This window comes from Dryobates pubescens, chromosome 13, assembly GCF_014839835.1.
Source record: "Dryobates pubescens isolate bDryPub1 chromosome 13, bDryPub1.pri, whole genome shotgun sequence".
Lineage (NCBI taxonomy): Eukaryota > Metazoa > Chordata > Aves > Piciformes > Picidae > Dryobates > Dryobates pubescens.
In genome coordinates, this window is record NC_071624.1 from 3907878 (window position 1) to 3920727 (window position 12850).

Genomic DNA, 12850 nt, shown 5'->3' on the forward strand with positions numbered 1-12850 from the left:
TGCTACCTTATGTAGATTTTTACAACAGCAGGTGAAGCATATTAGGAAGCAGTTCTTGCCAAAAAGAGGTCATCTGTCATTGGTAAAACAGTTGCTGTTAACATCTGAATTATCCTTAGGATTCAAAGTTGAAATGATTGAAGCATTTCACACCTCTCATAAAGCTATTTAATTTCATCTCCCTGTAGAAATAGATCGGCAGTCTCTGTTTGATTTGCATGAGGAAGTTTTCTTTATAACTGTACAGGGCTAGAAACCAACATCTTTGATTTAAAAACAGCTTCAGTTTTGCTATAAACACAATAAGCCACAGTGCGCTATGGAGCCGTGCTTCAGTTTAGGCTTTCCACTGTGGGTGATTTCTGTGGCACTTCCTTCAGGTGCTCTAAGGCAGAGTTCAGTGGCAGTGAAGTGCTTTCCCTGCTGGAGAGCAGAAATGCAGTTGTTTGTTGTTGTCTTTGGATGATATAGAGATGGAATTAGTAGACTCCTTTAGAAAATATTATTCCATGACTTTTGGTGGTGGGGAAAAAAAAAATGTATGGGATTTTCTGCTGTGAATGTGGTGAGACATAATGAAAGATGAATGACTCCAAATTAATGAAAGGTCTTATATTCCACCCCCCATCTGTGTGCTGCAATTAGAAACATTGTCCCGGGAAAGTTGAGGAAGGAGTTGGCATTAATGGTAAATAATGTAGAAAGTCCCTTGATGCAGATGTACTAGATCAGCCTAGATCCTTCTAAAATGTGCTTTATGTGCATCAAACTAGTTTTCGTGCCTCTGTTATCGACTCTGGAAGGATCCTCAAGAGGTTAAGTCCCTTGAATTTGTACGTACTGGAGAGTTAGCAAGCCTTTCAGCATTCAAAATCTCCTTGACAGCAAGCCCCCCCAGGTAGGCCCACATTCAAAGAATTTGTCTCACTTAGCACTGGTGTGAAGCTACTTAATTTAATCAGCATTAAACTATTTATCACCCATCTGTAGCAGTGTAAGGTCTGGAGGTAGCAGCCACTGTGCTCTCCTTTGAGTATGGCAGCTAGTGCTTGCCCTGCTCAGCAGCTGGCACTTAGTAACATTTACAGTTTGGACTGAGAATCTGTAAGATGGGTTCTGTGCCCTCTGCTAGTGAAATTGTGCTCTTCTGGGAGGAGTGAACTGTATGAGTTTAATAACCCTTTGTTTCTTGAGGAGAGTATTTAGGGAGCAGTAGTGCTGTGGCCATAGGCTTCGGTGAGTGGAGGGACATTCACTTTAGGGCACAGTCAGATGCTCTCTGTTCCTCAGGTCTAGCAATGAGACAGATTCTGTTGGGTACAAGCTGAGGTGAAAAATTTAATGAGTATAGGCTTGCAGTGACCTATTGTGTAGGACAGAGATTGATTTGGAAAGTAGGCCAAAAATCAGAATTCAAGGGTAGCAACTGAGGGAAGTGAGGAAAAACTAGGACAAAAGGCTTAACAACACTGTGTTGTGCAGATGCTGCTCTTAAGAGCTGTATATTTTGGAGAGTCCCTGCTCTGGAAGATGCTCAGGCCAGTGCCTGATGGTCTCCAGCTGTCCTTCAAGCTGTGGCACTTGGCACATGCTGCCAAGTCTCTGTAGTGCTTCTTGCTGTTCTCCTTCCTTTGCCATTCAAGATTTCCACCCCCCTTGAATTTTCTGTCATAACACCAGTGCAATCAAAAAGGTCCTCCCATTTTGTGGGGTTTTAATAATTATTTTTTTTTAGGTCTATTCAAGAACTCTTGAGCTAATGCAAGCTATTTGACTTCACTAAAATTGTAAGTAGCTACACATGCTAGCAGTTAGATTAATAGGTCTTCTCAGTGGTGTTTGATAATACTGGAGGTGTTTATCATTTAGCTGTGATTATTTCAGCTGTAATAGCACAACTGGTCATAGCCTTGCTGATGCCTCAGTGTATTTTGGAGTAACAGTGTGAAGACCACTGATCAAGTGGGCTGATCAAGTACAATATGAAACAAGGGATTGGGAAACGAAATGTTCATGGCTTGTATTTTCCAAACTGGTTTTCTAATTTGTACTGCAGGATATATGCATGTTGTCAAGCTACATATAAACAGAAAGGACAAATTCTGGCTCTGCTTTGGGGTTGGTTTTTTCAGCTTTTGGGCCTTAAAGAGACTTTTAACATACTGTTTGTCTATGTAATCTTTCTATTAAAGCTGATAGTGGGACTATTTTACAAAATGGAAGGAAGAGCTAGAAATGGATTGGGAAGTTTATTCTGACTGGTCAGAACGTGTATTGGACAGCCTGGTCACAGTTTACCTGAGGCAGGAAGAACAAACCTCTCCCTTTGACTGAGAGAGAGTCTCTGCTCCCTTGTTCATGGGAGCAGAAGATTTACAGGTTTAGTTGCTAATTAACACATCACAGTTGTTTGCATCAGTGCATAACACTGTGCACCAGTCAGTCTGATGCACTTGTTGGGTTTTTTGTTTGGGCTTTTTTTTTTTCTTTTGGTAATTCCTGTCATGCACTACTTCAAGCATAGTAACCACCACATTTTAAACATTGGCAAATCAAACGGTAGCAGTTGTGCTCCATGAGTGTATTACACTTTGTATGCCTTTTCTGGTTAAAAACACTGTATTAGTTGCAATATGAGCTATGGTATGAAGGTGGTTTGTGTTTGTGTGGATGAGTTTCTGACAGCAGCCTTGCAGCTGAAGGTATTGATGGCTTCAGCACTGCTGGGGCACAAGCTACATAGAGAAAGGACCTCACAGACTTTTGGCAGCCTCCAGTGGCTGAATTCCCATTCCCTGATGTGTGGGAGTGCTAGTGTGGGCTTTTCTCCTGCACCAAGGAGTTGCAGAGGGGACACTTATTGGAATTTTTTTCCTTTTAATTTGAGTTGTCTTCCTTCTCCAAATTAGCTGTGTTTTAATTGCTGAATTTTCCTCTAGCTGAGGCAGCAGTTGCACCAAACAGATGAGTCTCAAGAAGGATGAAGTGTTGGCTCCTGTTCAGCTGGGCCAGACACAATGCAAGGTACTTTTGGCACCTTCTTCTGTGTTACTAAGGCATAATCAATCTTGGAGTCTTTGAAGACATTTATACAACATTAAAATCTTGGGCTTTGGAGTAAAGCTTTGTTTGGAAATACTGGTGAAACATTTGTCAAAATATAAAGGAATGAAAACTATCAGAAGACAGATTGCACTGAGCTTGCTCTCTGATCATGGCTGCTTAGGAGTGTTCTGTGCAGTGGAAGCCACAGGCTCAGCTTGTGAGAAACCTGGTGAAGGTAGATTGATTAGCATATGTTGAAAGCTTTCTGGTTTCAGAGTATAGCTTGAACAGTGTGTGTGAAGCATTTTAAATACAGTGCAGAGCAGCTGACATCTCCATGGTGTGTTAGAAAAACATGGTTGCCAACAAAACGAATATATATTTAGCTTTTGGATTTGCTAAGCAAGTCTCTCTCTGCTTTTAGGAACTTGCACTAATTCAGTTAGCTTTAATGGCCAAAGTTTGACTTAATTTGTACCAAAGTTTAGAATGGAGCCTGAAATCTTTGCTGATTTAAAATAAACAAAAATTACAAAAAAACCTGTAGCAAAACAAAAAACAACCAACCCATCCCCAAGCAACATGCACCCAAATACTCCACAGCTGATTTCAGTAGAGCTGGGCAGATGGACATGAGGTAAGGATGAGTAATTGTCTGTGCATTTGTCACCTTAAGTATTTTATAAGTGTGACAGGAGATGTTTGAAGGTGATGCCTTTGGTATCTATTACGTCTTCTAGGGTTGCAGAGGAATTTTGAGTAGAGATCACTGTTGTTTTCCAAAATACTCATGCTTTTGGGCTCCAGCGTAGTATAATTTTTCTTGATCTACTGAGTGCTCCATCAGTAAGTTCATACATGAGAAAATAAAATGGAGAGATGTCTTGGGATGCAGGTGCTCCACAATTATGGCACTGAATTGGACCCTAGCAGAGGGCTCCCATCACGGCCAGCTGAACAGATCACATGCAAGAACAGAGGTACGGGTTTGTTCAGTTGTAGGAAGAGAAGATTAAGGGAGATTGTACTGCTGTTTTCACCTATCCTTCAGGAGGAAAGCATAGAATTTTATTTTTTGGTTGTAAGAGACCTTAAAGATCATCTAGTCCAGCCCTCCTGCAGTGAGTGGGACATCTTCAACTAGACTGGGTTGCTCGAAGCCCCATTCATCCTGGCCTTGAATGCTTCCGTGGAAACAAAGTAGAGCCACGCAGTGATGTGTTGAGAAGCAACAAACACATGCAAAATTCTCATGACATATCATTTTAGAATTGACTTATTTTTTACCACAAGAGGGGTTAAATATTGGAAGAGGTGCCCTGAGAACTTGTGGGATCATCCGTTCTTGGAGATGTTTTGGAATTTGGCTGGATGAAACCCTTATGTAGTTAGACCTGCTTTAAGGGAAAGGTTGAACTAGATGTGCCTCCAAACCAATTTATTAGTTATGAAATAAGCAGCAGCCTGGGGAAAGCAGGTCAGAAAGTCCTAGAGAGAAATTAGGAGGATCATTTGCTGAAATAATGCTGGTGCTAAGTTTTCTTCTCTTGTTCACAAATGGTGCTTTTTCTCTGATCTACAGAATGGCTTTGTTCCTAAACTTCAAGGAGGATCTTTCCCTTAATTTTGTCTCTTGATTGGCAGTGCCCATGCTGGGAGGAGGTGATTGCTGCAGCACCATGGGATGCTGTCTGTCTCTGGGGGGAGAGCCCATGGTGCTGAGCATGCGTCTCAGCAGCGTTCATGCCATGTGCTGCTCAGTCACTGCTGGGCCACTCTGTTCCTCCCCTCTTTTTCTGTTGGAGAGTGTATTTTACATTAAGATAAAAGAGACAAGATAAACTAAACTTAGTGTCAGAATTATTAAGGACTTCAAGATGTTACTAATCAGCTCTAATTTGATCTCAGCACCCAGGCATGTATAATACTGAGAGCTTTTATTAGGTTTCTATAATGGAGTTAAAAGTGATCCCCCCAGGCTAGTACTGAAGCAAGTGAAATTGCCATGCTCTGTGCGTGACAGTCCTCCTGACTTGAGAGTACTGCTAGGGGAGTGGGGCTTGCTCTTTGCTGATCTTCTAATGCTCTGTGTTTTACATCAGGCTCCTTAACTGTCAGGGGCTTAGTGCTGCTTCTATTTAAGAGTGCCTTCAGCATCATTTTGGCTCTGGACCAACAAAAACTAATCTTCAGGCTCCTGGAGTATTCACCAGAGGAGATATCTGGGTGGGAATCCCGAGTGCAGTTCCAGCTGAGACATCCATAGTCTTCTGAAAGCTTTCTGGAGGACATGCAGGTTCCTGCAGTGTTTCTGTTCAATACAGGTCTGAGATTTGCAAAAGCCTTTCAAACAAAAATTCAGAGGGCTGCTGTAAGGAGAAAGGCTCAGAGAAACAGCAGCTCAGCACTACAGGTGCTGAGTAACATTTACAACTCCTCTGCTCAGATGCCTATTTGCAAACTGACTTAGTTGCTCAGCAGCCTGTGGTATAATTTCACATAGGCTCTGTGGTGCCAGCTCAGAGAAGTAGTCCTTCTCTGACCCCCAGTTCCTTCTGACAGAACAAACATATGTTCATGGCGTGGACTGAATCAGGGAACCAATCCAAGTTAAAATTAGCCTGGCCAAGAAGCTAATTTCAACCTGGGATAACTTTCTCTGGCAGACAAGAGCCGGCGAGCGTGCCCAGCCAGTGACGAGTGCACAGCGCTCCTGCTGCTGCTTTTAGCAGCCTGCTGGCTTATGCCAATGTGTGCTGGGCCCATCTCAGGGGCTTTCAACAGGGTTTGGGACTTCAGATTCGAGTGAGCAGAGTTGTTGTTTTCCTGGTTTTGATGTCATATTGAAGCAAGAAACAAATTCACCTCTAAAATGAGCCAGCCTAGTCTGAGACAATTATGTTTGTTTGTGAACCTATACAAAGATGTAGGTAAATGGAAATATTTCACTTCGGTTTTGACTGTTTTGATGTAAACTAGCTGCACTTTCAAATGAGAATTGTTGTAAACTGGAAGCAACATTGTCAAATCAAGTAAGAGGTTTCAACTAGTTTGGTTTTACTTTGTTTTCTGTAAATCTGCCAGGAATAAAGTTTCTCCCTATACGAGCTCCCTGAATGAGTTTACATGGAGCTGACCCTGAGCAAAGGCTGGTTGACTGGATGCTTCTCTACTGATTTTTCAGTGTGCATCTTTGTACCCTCTTGTTTTTCATCGTTGTCAGCTGTATGTGAAGCCTCGCTATGTGTTCAGGACAGAAGATGAGGATTAATGCAGTGTAATTTCTCACTAATATTTCTATTCCAAGGCCTGGCTCTGATGATGGCCTGGCTTAAATGCTCTGGAGGAATGTGGCCTTTTTTGGAGAATCAGGGCTGTTTCCATGCATTCATGCCTTCTGGTCCTGTTGTTGCTGTGTGGGGAGGCATTGTGTTCATGGTGATTTAAAACCAGATATCCCCTTGGGCCCAGAGGGGTTGTGGGCTGCCCTGGGGAGGTGGCATGGGGACAGGCCAGCTCCTGCCATGGTGGCAAGGAGGGTGAAAGTGCCTCACTGCTGCTTTGTGCCTAACCTCTTGCTGGTCTGCTGCCATGTTCTGTCAGGTATTAAATAGTATTAAAACATTGGTGGGAACAGGGAGCTTGGCCCTCAGTGCAGCATCATCCTTCCTGGGAAAGGGGATCTCCTTCCCTGGAGCCTGAGGGATGAGGATGGATGTGGGCATCTGTAGGTCGTTTTTCTCAGGACCCCTGTTTCCACCCTGAGGTAGAGAGAAGGAAACATCTGAAAAACACTGGTGTGAGGCTTCCTGCTGGGATGTTCTTGTTTTACTGAGAAATTGCATTGGAAATACCTGCTTTTTAATATTCTGTGACTATTTTGGCTCTGGTATTTATTTGGTTTGGGATTTGTTTAACTCAATAGTCCCTTGTTTTTTTCCCCTCCCTTTCTCAAGTATGTATTTGTGATGCACCAAAATGTGTTCATCTGTACTCTGTAACACCTGCTTTCCAGAACTTTCTGGCACCTGGAGATACCATGGTGCAAAGCAAATAGACCCTGAGTGTCCATCCCAATTGTGTGATGTAGGTTTCCTAAGCAAGGACAGCAACCTTGCCAAAACACATACAAAAGTGAAATGATACAAAAACCCAAACACACAAAGCTAAACCAAAACACAAGCCACACAAAACCAAACCAGAAATAAACCACCACAACCTGCCTCCCTTTCTCCCCAGCTACTATTTCACAAAAATTAAGTTTTAAATTAACTTTCAACTTTTGCTGTACTTGTGAGGTTGCAGTGATTTCAGTGCCTTTGGGTCACACATAGGAAGGCTCAACATTTTCCAGGTTACTGTTAAACAGATGGAGATCTACTACACTTAAAATCAGTTCCTTTTGTTTCGGGTGATTCAGAAAGGAGCTAAATGTGTTAAAGCTAGAGAGAAAAAAAGGAGAATTGACCACTCCAGCTACCATAGGGTTTAGAAAACTCAAATTCCAGTTTTGTGTTTCAGAGGTTTTTTTGGGGGGGGTTAGTAGCCAAGAAGTTTAAAGATTTTTGAGAGGCTTCCTGTAGTGTGAGAGGTGAATAGGCAGTTCCTTGAAGCTCTGCACGTGTGAATATTGGCTTCTAATTTGATGCATTGCATTTATTCAGGTGTTCAAGTTGTGGTGCCCTTGGCAAAAAGTCTGCAGTGGAAATGTTGCCCCTTTGAATGTGCATCCTCAGTGGTTCTGCTGTGCCTTTGACTTTATATAGAGGGTTTGGCGCCTAATGTAAAATAAGGCAGCAGCTGATGATGTGATGTTATCCAATCTGGGTCCAATTAGTGCCTTTGAGACAGTGAGTTTTACAATGTTATTCGTCACACAGGTTGTGTTTTGTTTCAAAAGTTTAAACATGATGGTTGTTTCGACATTAAGAAGCAATATTTATTTTGATGAAGTAAGCTGAAAGGTTTTCTAATTATTGTGTTCTCTTGTTTGGTTTAAGAGTCGGATTTACAGATCTGTCAGCACAGAGCACCAACGTGTTGCACCAGAAAAATGGAAGAAAGCTACCAGGCAGCTGTTCGAAGGGAGAGGACTCAAAGTATCCAGACACTGAACTTTGAACTGAAGTACATGATTGTTGGTCACATCACAGCGTTTCAAGGTAGGAACTTTTGAGGTGCTGCAGTCCCATCAGTAGTTTATAAAAGTATCTTCTGCAACCAAAAGGAAAAGCTCTTTCCTTTGCTTTTCATTTCTCTTGCATGCATGCTGCGGTCACTGGCTTATGTTTTATTTCCTTGTTCTTTGATCCTGCTTTTGGAAGAAGGTGATAGAACTTAATCTTGACTGGTATTTTAAGCATCTGCCTAAATCTAATTAGGAATAGAATTAAGCTTAGGCCTTGCTCCCAGAATAATTTAAAAGGAGATTGGCATGGAATTCTTTCAAGGCATTTTCAGAAGTCATTTAAGTGCCTTACAATTGTTTGTGCCTTTTTTTGGGGGGGTGGGGGATGATGTTATCTTGTGTTGCCAAACCATTAACAGGTGTAGAAAGTTAAATGGAAAAAAAGAAAAAATTTTGCTTCTGCTAAAAAATAATTGCTCTAACTATCAGGTAAAATGACTATACAGCTTTCCTTTTGTGTTAAAATGCTCTGCTACCTGGCAGGTCACATGAAGAGTGATCCATTTTTGAGCATTACAGCCACATAGTTAAATGTGAGTGTGTGAAGGAACCTGTGCTGAAAGTGTTATAACCCTTGCAGTTCTCCAAGCTACCTTGCTCTAACAGGTTGATATGCAGTTTCTTCACACAGGTGGTTATTGTACTACTGAAGAGAAGGAAGTGTTTGTGCAGGATCATGCACTGTACAATGTTTAGCGCTGGGGACTTTTCTCCGTAAGGGTATTTAAGCATAGCCTGTGAACTTCAAATATATGGGAGCTGAGTGATTAAATCAATGAATGATGAATCCAGCTTACTGACTTCTGTGGGTCTAATTATGTGCTTAATTTTAACTTACTGCTTTGCAATGTTTAGTGCTGAGCATCTGCATGGAGGGGGGTTTTGAAAACAAGCCAGCAGTTATTAAAATACAGAGTGTTGAGGTTTGTATCATTAAGCCTGTTGTTACAAGGCAGGTTTTATCAAGTAGTAGCTTGTTTGTCTGGTTTCTTCCATTTGAGTGAAAATGCTATAAATAAAAGATGTGATTGACAGTTAATAAGAGATAGCATGTTATCTAAAACTGACAATAAGCGATGGTGGAAGTCTGATAGAGACGTGCAAGGGCAAGATAATTTATTTTTTTCCTGCTTTTGGACATTTGCTTTTCTTTCTGTTTTGTGCTGAGGAGTGAGAAATGGCATTTTGATTTATTTTGAAATTAATTTTTGGAAATTTTTAATATTCCCCATGATTAAAAACAAAATTGGTTGGAGGGCACTTTGGAGGAGCAGTGTAGTGAAAGGGTGACTGTTGGCATTGTTAAATGCTGGTAAGTTATTCAAGCAATCTTTCAGTATCGTGATTGAATAAAGATAAGGTCAGAATAGATTAACCTACCAGCCCCTTCAGGTCAAGCCAGCAGCTTTATTGTCCATTGCTGAGGAAGCCTTTTGATGGAAAGAAAGCAGCAGTTAGACATTTCACACAGTTTAAATTTACAAGCATTTTCTGGAAGTGGGTAAATAGGCTGTTTGTTGTAACTTGTTATAGTTGGCTTTCTGTCCACATTAGGTGGGAACACTTGAAAAATTAACTTTCCTCTTTTTGCATCAGGAGCTGCTTTTGTTCTTTCCTTTTGTCCCAGGTATCAGTGAAAAGCCTCTCTATCTTGTGCCGTATAAACATTCTGTTGCTAAGAGTAATACTGTGGGAGCCATTTACTGAGAGGAAAGATCTTTTTGCATTGAATGAACTCCTTTCCTTTTTTTGTCTGTTGCTATTTTGAATGATAAAGTGTGAGCATATTCAAAGTCCAAGGAAAGAAATACTCTTATTTTAGAAGCTGTCAGGTGCCTTTCAGATTTCATGTTTCTTGCAGCAGTGAGAAATGGCTCAGACTTGCTAGAAAAATAGCCATTTATTCATTTGTATGGGTTGGTGTTTACTTGAACAATTTCCTTTCTTTTATATATGCCACATACACTGTTAGTATAGTCAAAGCAAAGCAGCAGTAAGCCATGCTGCCTACTGTTGAGGAAAAGTCTACTGCTTTTTATCCACATTTAGCAGACAATACTGTTAATACTATACCCATACTGAGGAAATAATTTTCAAGACTAATGCAGTTTAAGAAATGGATTTGCAGGAGTCCAGCTTTGAGAACATAGTTGTGGGCATTAAATTTGAGTGGGAAAAGCAAGCAACTCTTTGGAAGTAGGACACACAAAGACAATGGTTTAGGTGTTTGGGTTTTTTTTAAGTTATCTCCTTACATTCTTTCAAAAGACAATTTCAAGGAACTGCAATTAGATACCACAGGTATTAAGAGGAAAGAGATTTCTTATGTGAGTAGGAGTTTTGATATGTTCAGTTAAATATTCCCTCTATGTGGCCTGTGTACTGCAGCTGACTGTGGAAAATTTTGGACTTGAAGAGATTGTTGTTTGGGTTTTTTTTTTTTGTGTTTTTTTTTTTTCTTTTTGAAATTGAAAATGTTATTTAAGTAGCGCTGCCCACAGCTGAAATAAGACAATTTTCACAGGTGCTGGATTTAGTTGTGCAAAATAATTAGTCTGCAAGACCTGATCCAATATACTGCAGCTGTGGGCAGGCTTGTTATATTTGGGCTAATGCCCAAGCTGTACATATGGACAGCCTAATCATTGTGGTTCAATCCTGCTATTTTCCCCCTTCAAAGTTTTCAATGTTAGCAACTCAGTCCTTGCTCAGACACTTAATAAATCGAGCTTCTGCATGGCTGGGTTTTGCCTGTCTCTGAAGCTGTTTCTGTTACACCTGATTTGAGCAAGTAGAGGTACGCTGGCATCAGCTGCAGGCTGTAAAACGCTGGCCCCATTAGTAGCAGGACAGGAGGAAGGGAGAGGGACAGGAGTGAAAGGACCAGCTGTCTGTTTGGGAAGCATGTCATCAGAATCAGCTTGTGCAAAATCATAAATTGTCACAAAGTCATCTGGGTGTTTGGTGTGTTGAATGTAATAGGCCACTGTGGGAGGGTGTCATGGAAAGCTGCTGGTTTCACGTTCTCTTAATGTTTTGGTCCATGTCTAAAACTACCTTAATGACATAGCCTAAAAGTCCTAACCATGGTATCAGCCACAGTTGTTATTAATGACACTGCTCCAAATGGAGTTAATAGCAACATGGAGTATGTGGATGAGGTGTGTAAGTGTGCCAAACTGTAACAGGAGCAGCATAACAGAGGAGATGGTGCCTGTTGTAGGGATCCTACCATGTCACCCTCTGGTTCTTCACAAGTGGCTTTTTGGATGCATTTTGGAGCGGATCAGTTTGTTCTGTCCAAGATTGTGCCCTTTTTTCTGTCTTTGTTCTTCTGGCTGCAGCCTGAAATGCCCAGAACTATTTAAAGGAAGTCAAACAGGATGCTTGCATTTGGTAACCTGCTTTTCCCCATTTGATAAACAGAAGATTCTCCTTTGAACTTCCTGGGTTTTGTCCCAACCCTTAAGTTTGCATGAAACAAATGCATTGTTTTAGCTTAGACTTATGTCCCACATACAGTCCCTGCACCCCTTAGGAGCACTTCCAAGCAAGGCAACTGATTAATTGTTAGTGGATTAAAAGTGGTGTGGGTGTGCAGGCTGAAAGTCGCTGTCAGAAGAGGTATGAATAGTCTGACAGGAAAGCTTTGTTGTGGGCAGACAGCAGAGAAAACCTGGCCTCCCTTTTCTGTGCCCTTTCTGGAGTGCTAACAGGTGCTGTGTAAGGGCCTGCAGAAAACTTGGCTCTGCTCCTGTCATCTAATTTCAGGTAATGAGAATCCAAACACCGGTAATTTATTTTTTCTACTGATGATCTCTGCAGAGAAGCAGAACAAGATACTTAAAATACTGCATCACATTTTACTCACCAAATTATCAAATATCAGTGATACAGTGAAAAGCTTTGTTTCAGCTCAGTAATTGTTTTAAAAATAACTATTCTTTGGTAAATCTCCTTGCTTCTATTTCTAATAGCCAGAGTTTCAGTGACATGCCATTGTTTTGCTCTGTTATCATCTGATTCAAGCAGGTGAGTGTTAAGGATATGAATGGTAGGAGGCAGTGGAGAAGCACAGACATAGCATAGATGGAGACTGGGACTCCTGGTTGTCGGTAAAATTCTTATAAGTTGATTCAAGAAGTCCTTAAGCATAAAGTTTTTGATCTGGCATCCTCCTGGGTGAATGGAAAGGGTTGGTAGGCTTCGTTAGGTCCCATTAGACCCATTAGTGGACCTAGCAATCAACTGAGCGGAACATCCTAGAAATAAGTAATACAGGACACTGGCACTCGGGAGCTGTATGGAGTCAAAAATATTCTCCATTTTAATTTGGCTAAGCTGCAGTGTTGCTGATACTTATTTTTGACTGAGCTTCAGTATATCAGCTTGAAATAAGGGTGGCTGGCGAATGCTGTTGAAGTACAATCAAATTTAGAAAACAAAAGACTTGGCTGGAGCAGTGTGCTCTGGTTTGGTTTGTAGTTAATTACTATATGAAGTGTAGTCTCAGTGTTGGAGATGGATGCAGGCCAAAATCAATGAGCTATTAAAAAAAAAAAAAAAGCCAACCGTCACCAACATAACCCTGCCAACCATCACCAACAATGCCTCTGG

The 12850-nt window shown here is 41.3% G+C and overlaps 1 protein-coding gene across 1 annotated transcript in view; it reads left to right on the forward strand.

Annotated features, from left to right (window-relative positions):
• LOC104309989 (glypican-5) overlaps window positions 1-12850 on the forward strand; it is a 390036-nt gene that overhangs the window by 16264 nt on the left and 360922 nt on the right. Inside the window, exon 2 of the mRNA XM_054166882.1 lies at window positions 8046-8207. Coding sequence (XP_054022857.1) covers window positions 8046-8207 — 162 coding nt within the window. The remainder of the gene's footprint in view (window positions 1-8045; window positions 8208-12850) is intronic.